General features: G+C 48.5%; 1 protein-coding gene and 1 non-coding gene across 2 annotated transcripts in view; one reads left to right on the top strand and one right to left on the bottom strand.

Annotated features, from left to right (window-relative positions):
* Positions 1 to 16,097, bottom strand: part of LOC146783519 (phospholipase A2, minor isoenzyme-like) — a 50,519-nt gene extending 34,422 nt beyond the window's left edge. The window contains exons 1-2 of the mRNA XM_085633557.1: positions 15,999 to 16,097; positions 12,942 to 13,104 (exon numbers count right to left, since the gene is read on the bottom strand). Of these exons, the coding sequence (XP_085489683.1) occupies positions 12,942 to 13,104; positions 15,999 to 16,032 (197 nt within the window). The 5' untranslated portion in view covers positions 16,033 to 16,097. The remainder of the gene's footprint in view (positions 1 to 12,941; positions 13,105 to 15,998) is intronic.
* LOC146783520 (U4 spliceosomal RNA) lies at positions 1,274 to 1,413 on the top strand. The gene has a single exon (XR_014971095.1). It is a non-coding gene; the product is annotated as a U4 spliceosomal RNA (small nuclear RNA).
* Positions 16,098 to 18,124: the final 2,027 nt, after the last annotated feature.

Genomic DNA, 18,124 nt, shown 5'->3' with positions numbered 1-18,124 from the left:
CAAATAACACGGATTTCAATAACCCAGTCTGCTGCCCCCTCCTACCCCTCCTGTCCCGGACTGTCTCAGACTGTCCGCCCTGCACTTATTTTTGTCCATTTAAAGCACTGCTAACAACGCATATTTGTAAAGCACCCTTTCACCCTTTGAGGCACCACGGTGCTGAATAAAAGATGTTTATTGTTACCCACTCTACAGTACTCTTTTTTTATTGAGCTCAGAAGGATAAAACGCTGAATGGGCCCAACTGGATTCAAACATGATACCATTAGCCCAAACACAGATTGCTGGGGTGGGTGAATCAGTGCCCTGCGTCCCCAGGTCCCCGTTAGGGAGGAGTGTGTGCCATCCCTGTCGATCAGCTGCCTGCCCAGCATGGCCGTGAGCAGGAGTCCCGAGCAGCAGCTGGATTCTAGGATCACTGGGGCAGGGTGGAAGTTCTACGCAGAGCTGCTGAAGGCTGGCAGGGTGGTTTCCGGTGGGCAGGCTATTGCTGTGTGTGCTGGGTTTTGCCAATGACATCATCACCCGCTTCACCCCTCCTCGCCCCGGGCTAAGCTGAGTTCAGGACTGAAAAGATATGTTGGTCTGCAAGCCACGTGCGGCGACAGCGAGCTGCCAGTAGCTCGTGATCGACTGATTGGAGATCCCTAATTTAACGTATCTGAACCGAGCACGAGTTCCAGGTCTAAACCTCAGTTCTTTTTCTTGGGTAGTTAATAATATACCGTTTTATTATAATGAATCCCTTGAATTTTAGATCTGTTATGAGTAATGATTTGAAAACAATTAAGCCAATAATTGTACCTGAAATCTGAGACTGAAATGCTGCAAGTTCAACGGTGTAGCTCCGTGAAAAAGCACACTTGCAGTAAGAGCTATATCAAAAAATAGCAATATTATTTATATTTCTCTAAATTATTTCTACGCCTCCTTCGGTATATAGTTACAAACCGCGTGCCTGTAACGATGTTGCTGCTTACATCTCTACAAAGTACCGGCTAGCCCCAACATCAAACACCGGAACTAGTGTAGTGCTCGGTCTAAAAAGCTACTTACCATGCAATTTCCCAGAGTTCTTTGCGCGTCTCAGGGAAACATTTGGCGCCGGAGAGCTGACCGAAATAGCAGATAAAAGGCTACTACGTTCATTATTTTGACTGCCATAATTCAACAGTGTTATACTATACCTCCACATAGATACATACTTTTCTCCCTCTCTTTAACATGAGGTACTACGGCAACGGGGCCTGTAAATCACTCATATTTCTTTAGCTTTGCGCAGTGGCAGTATCGTAGCCAATGAGGTCTAACCGAGGCGCGATTATTGCTTATTGAAAACTTTACCCAATACCCCGCTGTGGCGATTTGAAATATAGTCGCCATTGCAATTTTTGACAGTCTCTAAGGAGACTGAACATCTCTGTAAAAAAAAATATATAAATTTAAGGTTTGGTGCTCGTGCCACCGGGCATCGACCACAGAATAGATGGTGATCTTATGTCTAATAAAATACTTATGGTTTGAACAGTTTCCATATTAGATCTCACCTTCGACCCCGGATCTCTTCTTACCGCAGTGTTCCTAAACTCACCTGCCAGGCGGGCACCCCCTCACTCAATTTCAAGCCCCTGTCGCAAAAGTGAGCTTTGACGCGGCGCCGAGGTGGCTGGAACCATTTGAAAAAGGCAGGGTAGAAAGAGCCACGTTAAAATGCACCGAGTGAGCAAGTGAGACACGTGACCGCAACTCTTGAAAGGAAGGTTTTTGCGAGCGAAGAGAGGGATTGTTTCGCCCACAAAACGTACTATTGCGCTGTGTGTAGTCTACTCCCAGGGGCCTAGTAAAGGAAATGCGCTGGCCGCGTCCCACGCAGGGGGACATTAGCAGGTCAGCCTTCTAGTGGCCGCCCGTCGGAGCCTCCCCCCACCCCCCTTCCACCTATCTCAGGATGCCGCGCCTTGGGAGGGGAGGCCCACCTATCATGTTTAAATTGTCTAAAAGTTGCGGATTGCACCTGGTTTGCGAACGCCATGATCTCGTGCAATCCGTTGGCTTCGCAGACACGGGAGTTTCTTGATCGCTTTGAACGGCAGTGAGGGTGTTCTAGGATGGACTCGCCTTTGTCTTGGTTCCCTGAGCAAGGGGGGGGGGGGGAGCAAACAGTCATGTTTGTGATAGGATTGCCGATCCTGGTAGCGCGTGTTTAATGTGTAAGCTAGCGCTGGCGAATTCTGCTGCTAGTGTCGCGCAATATGGGGGCGTTTCTATGTATGAGTCGCCGTGAACAGCTCCAGGTCAGAACTAGTGCTTTACACTGCCTTCAATTGACGTTGCTGCGCGTCTGCCTTGGCGGTAACCGGGCAGGGTGCCCTGGGTGGGGTCAAAACAGTATATCAGTTTGTGATTGAATATTGGTTGGGTTAAACTAATATGTGCTGCCAGGGTGCCTTAAAGTGGGAAGGCCACTCGGGGGCAGTGTTTCTCACTGTGGCTGAACATGAATGAATAATGTCTTCACTTACTATTACCGTCCATGGCTATTGCTCCATCCTTTTCAGCAAGGTAGTCCACAGCGGAATGTCCTTTTACTCTGAGCGATTGTTGGAAAACGTCAGTCACATCACGCAGCGAGTCGGGTGTTTGGGTCTCGGCCGCGTGCATGCGCTTCTCCCATAGGCCCTAATCTTTGCCTACTGGTCAGACAGCTGGGTATTTGCCTACTCAGCAGCGGTCTGTTGGAAATGTCTGAGAATCGTTCAGACATGGTGAGGGAGGCCAGGTTCGGGAACCGAACCCCGGGTTATGGTCACGAGCGTTATTGCATCTGTTTATTATTTCCGGGTATATTTCTACCTTGGGTACCGTCGCTACACGCGGCCCTGCGACAGCTCTCTTTATTAAAGCATAATTATTATGTGGTGTGCAGTGGATAGGCTGGATACATTAGCGTTATAACGAAAGGTTTTTCTGATGTCCCCTTCCCTTCACAAGAGCCGGCGATGTGTTTGTCAGATCGCCCAGTTTCCGTGAATGTATACGTAATTTACAATCATGAGTGGAATTATAGAGCAGGGATGAGCGTGCAGATGGAATTTTGGGATGTTTGGTTACCTGCATGCTAGCGTCATATCAATTTACATCCATGTATCGTGAGGTGTTGCTAGTTTTGATGACATCAGTAGGATTGGTGAAAGGGAAGCCTGGCAACTAAACGAAAAGATAAGAGGGCACGTCAGCGCTGGTAGGCCAGGGACGGTGTTGGAACTGGGCAGGCGATGCAGCGCGATTTTGGAGGGTGCAGGGACGTCACGCCGTTAACAAGGTCCCGGGGTCACCACGTCGCAGTGTGGATCGCGCAACAGGGGTTATGAGGGAGGCTCGCCAGTCATTATTTTCAGTTGAGTAGTAGTGGATTTCACGTTTCGGGTCATTATGTTATACATATTGCAGGAACAATGGTTGTGCTTGATTTTCTTGCCCCTTACATGCCTGCAGGAGGCGCACCGTGGCAACAGGGCTCAAGACAGGTTGAAGTCTGGTGCCAACTGGCAGAGTGGTGTATGCGGTCGCTGCTGTGGGGCCGAGTTGGGTACTACGGGTGTGCGTTTGGATAATAGTATATTTACACTGCCTCTGGGATAGGCCATGAGGCGCTGGCTAGCGACCTAGGGGGTCAGTAGGAGTTAGCGGTAAGGTGTACACTCTTTTCCTGACTTGTAGGGGGTTCGGGCAGGCTCAGTTGCAGACCTTAACCAACCAGAACTCCACTTTTGACATTGTAGAGAATGCCTAGGAGTTCGCAGTCCATTCGCAACCGCCTCACGTTGTGAATGTTTAGGCCACATGGCTTGTGAAGGGCTCTTGTGGTGGAGCCTGGTTCTAGAGTTAACGTTGTACTAGTGGGTTTGGTGCTCCCATCGCACGGTTTACTCCGGGTCACGAGCGGATTTTATCAGGGTTAGCTGGCTGGGGGTGCCGATGCATCAGAAGCATGGAGCAGCTTTCAGCCAAGAGGGTATGGTTGATGTCGGATGCAAGGGGCATCTGTTCGATCGGAGCTGTAATCCAGTGTTCCGCCTCCGGTGCGTTGAGGTCGGTTGCCAACTCCGTTCAATGGAAACCATGGGCCAGCGGGTTGCGCAGAGTGGACTTTAGCAGGCTTTATCAACGCTATCCGCGACCAGTTCACACTTGCATCTTTTACAAATTTGGAGCGCATGTCCTCCAATACACACAGCTTCAGACAGGACTGCCCCTCCCTGCCCCCATCCCAATTCTTGAGCAAAAGGGTACTAAAGACTTGTGGGGTTGGCATGCCGTGACTGTTGTTGGTGGCGAGCTCGCCCAGCATTATGATCATGGGATGATTCCGTAGAGTTTTGGGGCAGGTCACAGGCCGCGTATTCTTGCTGTGTTTGTCCTTCGAAGTGTGGTCAGGTCAAGTGGCGGAGGAGAGCAATCATCGCTTGGTTTATCTGGGCATGAAGGAATGCCAGGCACAATTGTAGCGTAGGCTGGTAGTGGTACTTATCGGGGATTGGAGGTTTGTCGCACTGGCAGGCCGCCATGCAACGGGACCATGCACCTGCCTCATGTTTATCTAAAAGGGTTTTTTAATCAACCGCCTCACTTCTCAGCCATACTGTGAGCAGTGTGCAAGCGGTCTGTGGATCAGTAGGTTGGGGGGAGCACGTCCGCTCCAGGGGTTGTGACTGAGACCTGGTGTGACGCGTTGAGTCCTAGTCCTGCTTGCTGCAGGGCCAGATGAGGGGATTCATAATTGGTTGCGATGGATGAGGAGGCAAAACACCGCGGCACGCTCGGCTAAGCTATGTCACTGGCGAATTGTTTGCCCCCTTAGGGCCGAAGTGGGCGCGTATAGAGCAGGGCCAGAAAGACTAGGCCAGGCAGCATGACAAAAGGTCTTTTCGGCACTGGCAGAATGGTGCAGGATGCAGAGTAGTGCCATTAGGTAACATAGATCTCTCATAGATGATATCTATATATCTATTATCTATTGATATCTATTAGGGACATAGATTGAACCATGGTGATAAATTGGTTGTGGGTTTGTGCCCGACAGGAGGAAGGGAATTGCATTCTGTTCCATCAGGCTACGTGTATCGTCGATGGCACCAGCAGCTGTAAAACTTCTATTTTCACCCGTGACTGGGGCTGGCAATGTCAGATAACTTTGCAGCCAGACACCGAATAGGCAAAAGACATACTTGCGATGGTGCAACGGGCACTCAGCAGGAGAGTCAGCTGAGTCTTCATACCCTGGTTCTGTCTGTGATAAAACGTAAGGTTGTGGCTACATTCGAACAGGCACTCTAGGGCAGCTGGGGCGGGAGTGCGCCAGTGCCAGGAGAGTGCGGGTTGCCTGGTTAAGGCGGCCTGTTGGGAGGGAGCACTAATACGGATAGCCGCAAGAGCGCGTTTGCAGTCATTAAGGGCTAAATTGATACTCTTATGGCAGGGTGCCAGTTGCTTCAGTTATGCACGTGTCCCTTGGCAGTGTCAGGGACATTCAGAAGGCAATGTTGGTGGCTAGCCTGTTGTCCTGCTTTTCAGAGGAGTTTTAGCTCAGACATGGCCAAGCATGGGTTAGAGGCCGAGGTCTGCCCTGGGATTCGTGTTAACAGGCAGGTGAAGCAGCAGAACGTAGAGGGGCTTGGGTCTAACCTCGGGGTCAAGGGCGGAGCCGGGTAAGCTCACTTAGTAGCCCGTCCTTCAATTCGACGAAACAGGTACCATTGATGTGAGTAACGGCAACGGGCACCTTCTCCCGCCCTCCAGCACTGGCTGGCAGCTATGCAGGTTGTGGAAGTGGCCTTCCAACAGGGGCGACCTGGTCCATATGATTGGGAGAGACTCCTGGGAAACATATTTGGGCTACAAAATAGCAGGAGAACTATTGGCTTTCCCAGTATTCAACATAGAGAGGTATTTATGCGTTGGTTCCCCCCCGGGGCACGCTGCCTTGTCTGCTCCCTGGTATGCTAGCAGAAGTTTGGGAGGGCATGCCTTCACATAGGGTGGTGACTGTCGGAAGGTGATGGCACACTCCGACTAGTGCTAGACTTGATAACTGAGGAAAGAGGAGGTAGAGCGGGCTTGTCATCCATTAACTTCACTCGCATTGACACCTCCTGACAGGTTTGTCAACTCTTCCCTCCACCCGCGGGCACTTCCTGGCATGAGTGGCCTGTCACAGGTATTGTTCTTCAGCCATGCAAAGGTAACATTAGACCAACGCCTGTTTTAGGTTTCGGGTCACTTCAGTCAAAATCCACGGGGAGTTTTGATAGTATGGGGGTACTTGCCTGAGGGGGCATGCCGGCTCCGGGCCTGCATGGGCTAAGACTGGTTTGGCTGGATCTGGGGAAGCCCGGTTATCGGTTGCAAATTATTGCCATTGTGTACGGGTTTCAGAACAGGATCCATAATTTAGCCCACTAAAGTTAGCTCGCATGGGCAGGGCGCCTATAACAGCAAAGGGAGGAAGGGGGGGCTCTGGCAGCGACGGGAGCCTCCCCAGAGCTGTGGCGGAGTTACAGGGCGATCTGGAGGCAGAAGGGTACAGTAAGGGTACCTCTGCGACAGTCGGTACAGTAAGGGTACCCCTGTCCGGCACAGTAAGGGTGCCCGAGCCAAGGTCCGGGAGCCGAAGGAGGTTCTGGGAAGACCGCGACGGCGCCCCGTTAGTCCTTCGGGCGGTTGGGGGGCCTGACCAACCGGGGGTGTGCCATAACACGCTCCGCCCCCCGTGAAAAGGGGGCGGGAGTATTAGATCACGTGATCCAAAGGAGGATCTGAAAAGTATGTGCCGCGCTGTCGGGCATCGACCCACCGTGCGTGCTGGCTCGTAAGGCTGGCGGAGCAGCGAGGGGCTGCTTACCCTGGATTGCCCGTAAGATAACCCACTCTATCGTCATACTTATGTTGTATGAAATAAACCTGCAGCAGTTCTTCACCCATAACAAATGTGTCAGTGTAATCCTTGGGTGACGTCTGTGCATGCGTGTTGAGTGGAGCGGATGACGGTGCGGTCACTATGCCGCTGGCCGCGTCCCACGCAGGGGGACATTAGCAGGTCAGCCTTCTAGTGGCCGCCCGTCGGAGCCTCCCCCCCCCCCCACCGGTTCCACCTATCTCAGGATGCCGCGCCTTGGGAGGGGAGGCCCCCCCTATCATTGGCCCTGCCGGGGGAGGCGGGCCACTGGGCGGGCGGGGCCAGGCCTACTTATGCCTCCCGCCCCTGCAGTTCGCCCTCTGCTTCCTGTTCGCTCCTTCCCGCGCGAGATCCCACCCTTTCCGCTTACCCTGCACGGCGTAGGCAGCGCACTACTGGAATGTTATAATGTTTTTTCTTGCGTTGCAGGCGGAGTTACAGGGCGATCTGGAGGCAGAAGGGTACAGTAAGGGTATCTCTGCGACAGTCGGTACAGTAAGGGTACCCCTGTCCGGCACAGTAAGGGTGCCCGATCCAAGGTCCGGGAGCCGAAGGAGGTTCTGGGAAGACCGCGACGGCGCCCCGTTAGTCCTTCGGGCGGTTGGGGGGCCTGACCAACCAGGGGTGTGCCATAACACGCTCCGCCCCCGTGAAAAGGGGGCGGGAGTATTAGATCACGTGATCCAAAGGAGGATCTGAAAAGTATGTGCCGCGCAGTCGGGCATCGACCCACCGTGCGTGCTGGCTCGTAAGGCGGGCGGAGCAGCGAGGGGCTGCTTGCCCTGGATCACCCGTAAGATAACCCACTCTATCGTCATACTTATGTTGTATGAAATAAACCTGCAGCAGTTCTTCACCCATAACAAATGTGTCAGTGTAATCCTTGGGTGACGTCTGTGCATGCGTGTTGAGTGGAGCGGATGACGTTGCGGTCACTACAAGCAAGCAATGCTCAGCACACTGCTTACGCATGTTTGCCACCCATGCTAGTAAAAATACTATGGACACTCTGCACTTCCTCTCATGCTATAACACCAATTTGATGGAGAGTTGATGATAAACATGCATTCACTTAATTATATCTTGATACAGTAAAAATCAGTTGTAGCCGACCAGAAGGAGACGCTGTTTGATCGCAACAACCGCATCACCGATCTTACCCTGTAAATAAAGGGGCAGATTTACAATAACTGGTGCATCCCTGCATATTAGCAGCGATGCGCCAGTTATTGTGCGTGATGGAAAAATAGCCTTGTGCCACCATGGATGCCACCATGGCGCAAGGATAGACAGATGCGTGACGCATCTGTAGGGTTAAGGTGACGCAGTGCTAGAGTTGTGTCGCAAACACAACTCAACTTCAGCACTGCTCAGGGACCGCCTATACTTGCTGTGCTGCGTCACTACTTACGCCTGCTACAAGCAGGCGTAAGGTTTTGACGGAGCGGGGTCGTAAATGTGACTCAGTGAAATCTTGTAGATTTCACTGCGTCACTTTTACGAGGTTTCCTTGCGACGGAACGCCTACCCTGCATACATAATACCTGATCCAGGTATAATGTGGCGCAGGGCTTTACAACGTGACGCATCTCCTTAGATGTGCGACGTTGTAAATATGTCACATAGTGGTGCATTATTTATGACGCCGCTGCGTCACAGAAGTGATGCAACGGTGTCGTAAAGATGTCGCAAGGGGCTTGTAAATCTGCCCCAAAGTACCTGCTGTGGTGGCATTTCATGAAGGCTTCTCAGCACCCTGAATGATCAGCTGTGCCACGACCCAGCTTATGTATACAGCATGTCATGTTCGAAAAATGGAAGAGGGACTGCGGCATAACGGATGTCTGTCACTGAACGAGTGAAGTGCAGCATGACTTCATGACGTTGGGCTTCAACGTACAATGGCCTGTGAAAATTTTATCCACGTGATGGCGTCACTCCTGCAGCATCTTTTTCATGAAAATGAAAATCAAGGGCTGTGTATCTGTAAGCCCTAAGGAGGCGATGCCCTCACATTGAAGTGGTTATCTCATTATTGCTCGGCTGTCTGATAATCAGGGCCACTGGAATTATGCGGCAGTGGAGGGCCTGATTATGCAGCAGGGTTGAGTAAATTATGCGTCAAGAAAAGTCAAATTATGAGGCGCGATGCGCACATTTTAGGATAATATTAGTTCATAATTTTGTCATTTTAAATTTGTAACACCGTCTGGGCATTGGTTGCACTTCATTAGTGTTAGTTCAGCATCCAAATATAACAATAACCAACAGAAAGATGATCAGTCAAGCTTTGCAAAGGACCTTCCAGTGCGCAACAACACTAGCTGCTGTATTTTTAGTAACTTTTGAATTGTTTGAGCGAGGAACAACATTTTTTGTTTGTTAAAATCTACATATTATGTAGCAGATGATGGACGATATGGAAAATGCAGCGAGTCTATAATTATTTAGAAAATGCTGCAGCTGAACAACTGCATAATTCCTTTGGCCCTGATGAACATGCTCAGATGAGAGGTGAGGCAACCAGGCTCTTATTCACTGTAAAAATGAGGGAAACATTTTCCAGGCATGAAAATCAGAGGTGTGGCGCCCCAAAACCTAATATGGAAGCAGCCACTGCACAGTATAACATATGTATGAGAAAGGATTTGTGTAACAGGACAGCTCTATATTTTCCCCTAGAATGTTGGGGTAAGCGATGTGTAAGATGTTAAAATTAAATAAAAATGATATGTGAAAATAAAATAATAATTTGTCCGCCTCCTAATTTATGCCATCCAAAACAGATTTCAAATAAACTAGCTCTAAGCCTCAGAGGTTGGGTGGGCCAGTGCTTAATTTATAAAAAAAATAAGTGCCAGGACCCTCGTCAGAAGCCCACTGTAGTTTGTACAACCCATTGCCCTCCCACCCTCAAGTGCACTCGTCTCCCTCGGCCCCCTCTGTCTCTTGTTAACCCCTTATCCCCCACACTACGGGGCATATCAGCAACAACCGACGATAATTATCACTAAGCGCACTTAGCGCTAGGATAATTATCGCCGGCTAGCGTGGATTTTTATCGCTGAAATAGCGTGCTATTAGCAACGCTTATCTCAAAAGCGATACAAATCCTAGCGCTAACTGCCAAACGTGAGATTATCGCTGGAAACCCAGCGATAATCCCACTAAGTTTGGCGATAGCTTGCTGATAGGGCCTCACAGACTCAGCCATGATATCCACCTTCCATAGGATATCATGGCTAAGTCAGTTTCAAAGCAGGCGTAAGGAAAGTAGCGATAACAGAGGTTATCGCTACTTTTGTTGTCGCTATGCTGCTTTGCGTGAGGCTTGTTAATAGGAGAAATATCGCTTAGCGACATTTCTCCCGTTATCCTGGGGAGGAACGCCCACTTTGCATCTCATTAGAGATGCAAAGATGGGCGTTAGGAATTCAGGCGCTAAGGCAAGGTTTCACGCGATAGCGTGAACCTTGCTAATATAGCGATAAAATTATCGCCGCTTTTTGGCCGAAAACGGCCGCTAAAGCGGCGATAATGTTATATCGCTGCCTTGTAGATATGCCCCTACGTCTCTCTTTTTCTTCTTTGCATTTTTTCTATATGTCCCCAACCTCCCCAGCCGCTCGCCCTCCCCTTCCCCCAGCCCTACTGCCCTGCACACAGCAAGGAACGCAGGCTGTCTGATGACAGAAAAGCAGGTTTCATATTGTAATCTGTTCTCTTTGGCATCAGACATCCTCCAATTCGAGTCACTATGCTGCTGGAGACCCTGCAAGGTTACAGACTGGGACACAGCACAGTCTCCAGCAGCGACAGAGCACACGCCTTGCAGTAATTTTGTGGCAGGCACGTTTTTGCCCACCTCAAAAATGCAGTTAATTTTGAGGTTTTGGGACACAAATTGTGCTTTTTTTGGCAGCAAAATTTGCCACCCAAAGCCGCCAAGTACATTAAATGAATAAACAACTATTGCATTCATCTGGAAAGCAGACAAACAGTGCTACCATGTTGCAGACTGTCATAAGTGCTGGTGCCGAGAATTGGAAACCACCGGCTCAAATTGAGCACTGAAGTGGACCCTGCAAGCACTGAGGTATGACAAGGTGAGTCAGGAGATGGGTGCTAGTCCTGGTAGAGAGCTATATCCAAATCGCTGCGTCGCCTTACTGTGCGCAAGTGAGTGTTCCATGGGTGGTGCGTGTGCGACACCCATAGGTTTTGAAGCATTCCCAGATTTATAAGGGCTTGTAAACCTGGGAATGCATCAAAATCTTTTGCTTCCACATGGCTGGTGTAACGAGGAGATATATCTTTATTTCTCCTAATTTTTCCTCCATGTGTAGCACACAAAGAAAGAGGAAACCACCTCTATGTTTTTGTGCATGAAGGTGCCCCTTCATGCACAAAAACAATTCTGCCTACAACACAGGCCATGGTGCAACGGTGCCAGCGTTTACACTAGGCTGCCGAAACGGCGCCAGCACAGGGGGAACGGACAGGAATGCACCGTATTGGATAAATACAGCACATTCCTACCTTCTCACTTTGACGTAGGGCAGTGCAGCAAAGTCACATGCTGCGCTGTCCTACGCCAAAACCACATAAATGAGGCTATAGATGCAGATTGTCCTGCGTTATATTTTTTCCAGGGGGTGCCCCTCCTGCCACCCTACCAACTGCCATTTTCCCACCTGCATCTGCTGCGTTGTCTGTTTACACTGCAGTACAGTGCAAACTGCAACATGCCCGTCAGCAGGAAAGACGTGGCACAAAAACTGCATGCACACACTTGCTGGCTGACAGCACTCGTGGAAGTATTTGCAACAAAATAGAGGCTAGAACGATGGAGATGAAGCAGGAAAGGGCATGTGTAAAATGTATTTGAAGTGCTTAATAACAGTTTAACCACCTAAGTCAGGGGCACTTACTTAATCAAACTCGGAAGGATGAAAGTCGAACTTGCCCAACCAAACTTGCTACCTGCACATCTCTCAAGTTTCCCAGTGCCATGTGTGAGCAGCCTATCCAGGCCAGGGTTTCTGCTTGCATTCTCAGATCTATAGTCTTGCAGATTCTATTGTATAACCCAAAATGCAAAGAACAAAGGGGCATATTAGCAAGGGTTGGCGATATAATTATCGCCGCCTTAGCGTCCGTTTTCGGGCGATAAGCGGCGATAATTATATCGCAATATCATCAAGGACACGCTAGCACGTGTTTCTTTGATGTAGAGCCCGTTTTTTCACTGCCTCGCCTCGCATCGCTAATGAAATGCAAAGAAGGCGTGGCTGTGAAAACAACACATGAAAATATCGCGAAGGCAACTTCCCGATATTAACAAGGAGCTGCAGCGATAAAAAAAATCGCGCTACCTCGGCCTTAACACTGGAATTTAACGTCTGTTAACCCCTTGTGTGCCCCGCCCTTTCCCCGCCCTGTGCCGGGCGTTGAATTAGCGGGCGGGGTTCATGACGAGATAGTCTCGTCATGGGCACAGCGCAACCGCGGCCCATGATGAGACTATCTCATCATGGGCACTCAAGGGGTTAAATTCCAGATTAAGGAATACCAATAATGGTAGGTGGATTATGCTGATACGACCACAGGGTCGTATCAGCAATGTTATTGCTGTTTTCCATGGAACATCGCTGGAAAACCAGCGATGTTCCATGGTAAACACTGTTATCGCTGAAATATTATTGCCATAGCGCTATGTATTGTTAATATAGCATTATCATGGCGATAATTTTCAGCGATAGCCGGCGATAATATTTCTACCGCTATGTGGAGCCAGCGATAATTATCGCTGGCCCTTGTTAATATGCCCCAAACCTGGATCAGATGAGTTTCTCATGCGTGGACTTGGGAACAATTAGAGCGTTGCAGCTGTTCGTTGCAAACAGATTTCAGGATCAGCAACAAGCATTTAACTCACTGAGCTATCTTAGCAGGCACGATGCAAGATAACGATGTTACTCACCTGTCTAGTGCATCGAGTGGCGTCCCTTCCCCTCCCAGGCCGCAGTAACAGCCGTAGTCGTTGTAGTCCAGTAGAGGGTCGCTGGAGGGGATGGCGCACTTTATCATGGACCTGAAATTCCATAGCGCCTTCATGTCTGGGGCGCCATCTTCAGCAGCGGCCACTGCAGAGGAAGAACAGGGTCCCTGTCAGGTATCGTGCTGTAACCACCAGTAGAAGGAAAGAAAACGATGGCCTCATGCAGTATGAGGAAGGACTTCAGAGTGTGGCATGAGGAAAGGGACGATGGAGACCTGGGGGGACAGCATGAGGGAAAGGAGGATAGGGGCCTCATAACGCGCCTTGATCAAAGGGATGTTGGACGTAATACAGTGCGGCATGACGAAAAGGAGCATGTGGGTCTCAAAGTGCAGCCAGAGAACATGGCAGACGGAAGTCTCAAGGTGCAGCTTGAGGAAACAGAAGATGGAGGCCAGCCTCCAAGTGCAGAATGGGTAATGGGAGCATGGAGGCCTATGGTTACAGCATGAACCACTCATAGTATTGGATGAAGAAAGGGATGCTGGAGGATTTACACTGAAGCAAGAAGAAAGGTAAGATGGAGGCCTTCGATTGCAGCAGGCCCCGCCCTGGCAGAGGTGCACTGGCCTCATATAGAGAACTTGGGGGATTTCACATGAGGCAGGTCCTGTGCATGGCCAGTCAGTGATATGGAAGAGACATTTGCGTGTGAAATAGCATCTGCCCTATGACAGACTCTCCCCAACTTGTGTTAAAAAAAAGAGAGTTTCCCAGGCCATACCAAAAGGGACCGGGTATTGTAGTCATTCAAAATAAAAGTTTCCCTTTTGTGTTGTTTACTACTCCGATAGTGAGATTGTATACATACTACAGTGAACCAAAGAAAAAATATATATGGATTTCAAATATAGCAACACGTAATCTAGATTTATATTCTTATTATTTTATTATTTGCACCTTTATCAAAATGTAAGCAATATTGTATCCGTTTAAAAACACTTTTCATTACATATCATCGTACACATTTTCATTAAAACAAACATTTAAAAATGATATCTTTTACAGTAGTTCTTTTAACAATTTTTGGCATTAATCAAATTAATTTTATATACTACTCAGTACATATCATATTATTAAAAACATGATTTTTTATTAAAACAGATTGACTGTGTCCTCTTGTCGACGCGTTTCGGTGTATCTTGTAGTTAAAAACACCTTCTTCAGGACCCACAACATAAAATCACAAAGTGCTCTTTATATCAAACCAATAAAACACATATTGCTCGACCCTCTTTGACAAATACATTAATTCTGTCAACAAGGGTATAATATTATTAAACGGTTTCTAATTCATATGCTGCAACGTACTCCTCACTGAATCCCCAATGAGGGTAAGCTATTGGTGTCATAATATGAATTAGAAACCGCTTCATAATATTATACCCTTGTTGACAGAATTAATGTATTTGTCAAAGATGTTCGAGCAAAATGTGCAATGTAATGTAGATTGTAGAATCATGTTTTAGACATGTATTGACGTAATTGCACTTTAGCGTTGAGCATGGAGGCTTTTGTGTAATTGTACGCTACAGTATTACAATGAAGAATTAAATTGAACCAAAGACAATTCAATTCTGAGCACACGTTCGGTACCTAATTGTATGTATCTTTTATCTTTAGATTTATTGGTTTGATATAAAGAGCACTTTGTGATTTTATGTTGTGGGTCCTGAAGAAGGTGTTTGTAACTACAAGATACACCGAAACGCGTCGACAAGAGGACACAGTCAATCTGTTTTAATAAAAATCATGTTTTTAATATTATGATATGTACTGAGTAGTATATAAAATTAATTTGATTAATGCCAACAATTGTTAAAATAACTACTGAAAAAGATATAATTTTTAAATGTTTGTTTTTAGGAAAATGTGTACAATGATATGTAATGAAAAGTGTTTTTAAACGGGTACAATATTGCTTAAATGTTGATAAAGGTGCAAATAATAAAATAATAAGAATAGAAATCTAGATTACGTGTTGCTATATTTGAAATCCATATATATTTTTTCTTGGGTCAATGTAGTATGCATACAATCTCACTATAGGAGTAGTAAACAACACAAAAGGGAAACTTTATTTTAAAAGACTCTCCCCAACACTACTGGCTTGAGACATAGACTTTCAGGAAATACCCTGATTACGCAATAAGAGAGTGCCCCTGTGGGATTGAGCCAGTTAACCAAGTAAACCCCTTCCAAGTTACACTGTGCCAGTGAACTAAGAGATCACCTCCCTGGAGAGACTAAACCAATAGAGCACCTCTCTGGTGGTAATGCACCAATGAAATGAAAGGGTGAGCTCCGGATGAGACTGTGACAATGAATTAAACGAGTGCCCTCCCCAGTGACGTGGCTGACTTCTAGCAGCAGAACCTGCTGATTGGCTAGAACAGCCTCTGACTCCAGGACAGCAGGTTTACCAGGTAACATCATGCCATCAAGGACACTGTATGCTAGTCCAGCTTCCCCATCTAGGAACCTTTCTAATCTAGCAATCTAATGCATTGGATTCAATGGTCAGTCCAGGACTGCTCCTGCCAGCATGCATTAGGTTGTGAGATGGATGCTCAGACTGGACCTTGTTGTCCCTGATGCTGCGGAGTCACATGCCACCTGACCTGTGGGTGCCCCTGGCTATCCCTGTAGTTCAGTGCTCTGCGTAATGGTGGAGTTGATATACTCAACCTACGAGAAGTCTACAAGTGGGATTTTGTCACATGCATGAGAGTGGTGTTGACCCATAGTTACTGCCCCACCCATAGAAGGCTGGTGCTAAAAGGGGCTTTGCGGATCACCCCTTAATAATCCCAAATATCACACCATGGAATGGAGGGTCCCTTTAAACAGGAGGGAACAATAAAGTGCAGAAGTGTTGTTCCTTACCTCCCCCCCCCTGCAACCCCACACCCACCATAGAGACAGCGCGGCCAGGAAGAGGACCCCAGGGCCAGGAGCAGAGCCGGTGGTCTGTGTTACCTGCGAGGAGGAGAGCAGCCAGGAACAGCCTCATGGTGATGGAGTGTTGGGCAGTTCCAACAGAGAGCTTGCCTATTTATTCCCTAGCACTGACCTTCATTCCAGCAGCAGATGACCGTGTTCGCAGAGTTTTTCCACTCCTCTCCTGGCCTGCCCTCTCTTCCTGTGGGTGTGCAGTGTACACAGCTCCAAGGCTTGGCCTTCACCACCTGGAAACATCTCTGCTCTTGGGGGAGTGGCTGTCACTTTTAAAAAAAGAGCTGGCTCACCAGGGCTGGGCGTGGCGCATCCTGGCACTACTGGAGGGTGTGGAGGGGAAGAGGCCCAATCGATCTGTTGGAAAGCCTCTGAGCATTGATGTTGCACAGCTCTTGTATAGCACAAATATTCCAATCATTTGGCGCTTTTCTGCAGTTGTAGGTTTGCTCAAGGGCGGGGGCTCTGCTGTTGTGGGGGATATCCATGGACATGGTTGTCGACCACAAAAACATCGTGCCACTAAAATGTCAGGGCGAAAATAGCGAGAAGATAAATGCATGTAGGTAAGTATAAATTTACTATTCTTTTTTTTTAAATTTATTTTTATTGAAAAAGGTTTATGACAGACAATCCAAGTTATTGACAAATATTCTCAGTGGTTGCAATCTTCCAATGATACACTACATGGGTATTGAACAGAATTCTTCAAGAAAACAGATCCCTATCCCTGCCTCTACGCATTTCCAACTCCACCATGGGTGATGCACAAATCTCTCCTCTGTAAGCATTCCCTTTGGACCATTTTTACCCCATTTCTTCGGACACCCCCTAGTTATGAACAACTCCTTTTCCGCAATCATGCACTTGTCCAATTCCTTCAGCCACACCGATACAGCCGGGGGTGTCACTCCACCCCAGCCCCGAGCCAACTCTCTTTTTACCAACGTGTACCCCAGCGTCACCATTTGCTGTTCAATCTCTGTCAGATTCGAGTCCACCCATATGTTTAAGAGGCCTAGGCGGGCCGTCAGGTCTACTGTCTTCCCCAGTGCAGACTGCATATGCATTGTGGCCCTAACCCAGAGATTACGCACCATTGGACATTCCCACAGTGTGTGGTAGAAGGTGGCCTGGTAGTTGCAGCCCTTCAATCAGAGGTCATCCTCCCTCGCCCCAATTTTAGCTAGAGTTATCCCCGTCATAAAAATAACCGATGCAGAATCCTAAGCTGGATCAGTCTGAATCGAAGCGTGATTGCTGCCTCCCTAGGTGACATGAGAGCCAATTGCCAATCATCCTCTTCAATCAGCCCCAGGTCTTTTTCCCACTGCTCCTTGAGCTTACCAAAATTGTCCGGTAAATTGTTACTGAGTTTTTGATATGTCAGGGAGATCGCTTTAGACTGCAATGGCCCATCAAGTAATCGATCCTCCAGAGGCGACGAGTCCGGTATGTCCTCGCAGCTCGGGAAGGCCGCACTTGAGGCATGTGTGATTTGCAGATACCTAAAGACCTCCCCTGGAGCCATCTGGTATGTCTGCCGGAGATCATCAAACTTAAGTATTGCCCCCTTTTTAATCATGTCTTTCACTGTCGAAATGCCAATCATATCCCACCCGTCAAACCCCGGTTGATAGCATAGCATGCCGAGTTTCTGAGTGTACCATAAGGGCGTTACCTTTGTGAGAACATTAGCCCAGCCCAGCCTTGAGTTTGCCAGGTGCCAAATTTGTAGTGTGTGCCGTGTTGGGCCAACAAACTTTTGTCTCTTGGTTTGGGAATACAGGGCACCCAAATAGCCCGAACGGTCCATCTGGTATCTATCCAGGGCATATGCCGGGTCGGTCGGCAGGGCGTACATCCACTGATTAACTGCTACCAATTGAGAGGCCCAGTAGTACAACCTGAGGTCGGGCAACGCTATCCCCCCGTCGTACCATCCCTTTGTTAATTTCTGAAGAGCGATTCTAGGGGCTCTACCATCCCATAACAACGTGCGCACCTCCCCTTCGACCGCTGCGAAATATGCATCCGGAATACGGTGTGGGCAATTCTGAAGGGCGTACAGAAAGCGCGGGAGCGCCAGCATTTTGAAGAGGGCGGCACGTCCCACCAAGGACAAAGGGAGTGATCTCCAGTGTTTAACG

The sequence above is a fragment of the Triturus cristatus genome, chromosome 11 (genome assembly GCF_964204655.1).
Source record: "Triturus cristatus chromosome 11, aTriCri1.1, whole genome shotgun sequence".
NCBI classification, from domain to species: Eukaryota; Metazoa; Chordata; class Amphibia; order Caudata; family Salamandridae; genus Triturus; species Triturus cristatus.
The sequence above is the reverse complement of the archived record's forward strand: the minus strand, read 5'-3'. Positions and strand labels throughout refer to the sequence as shown.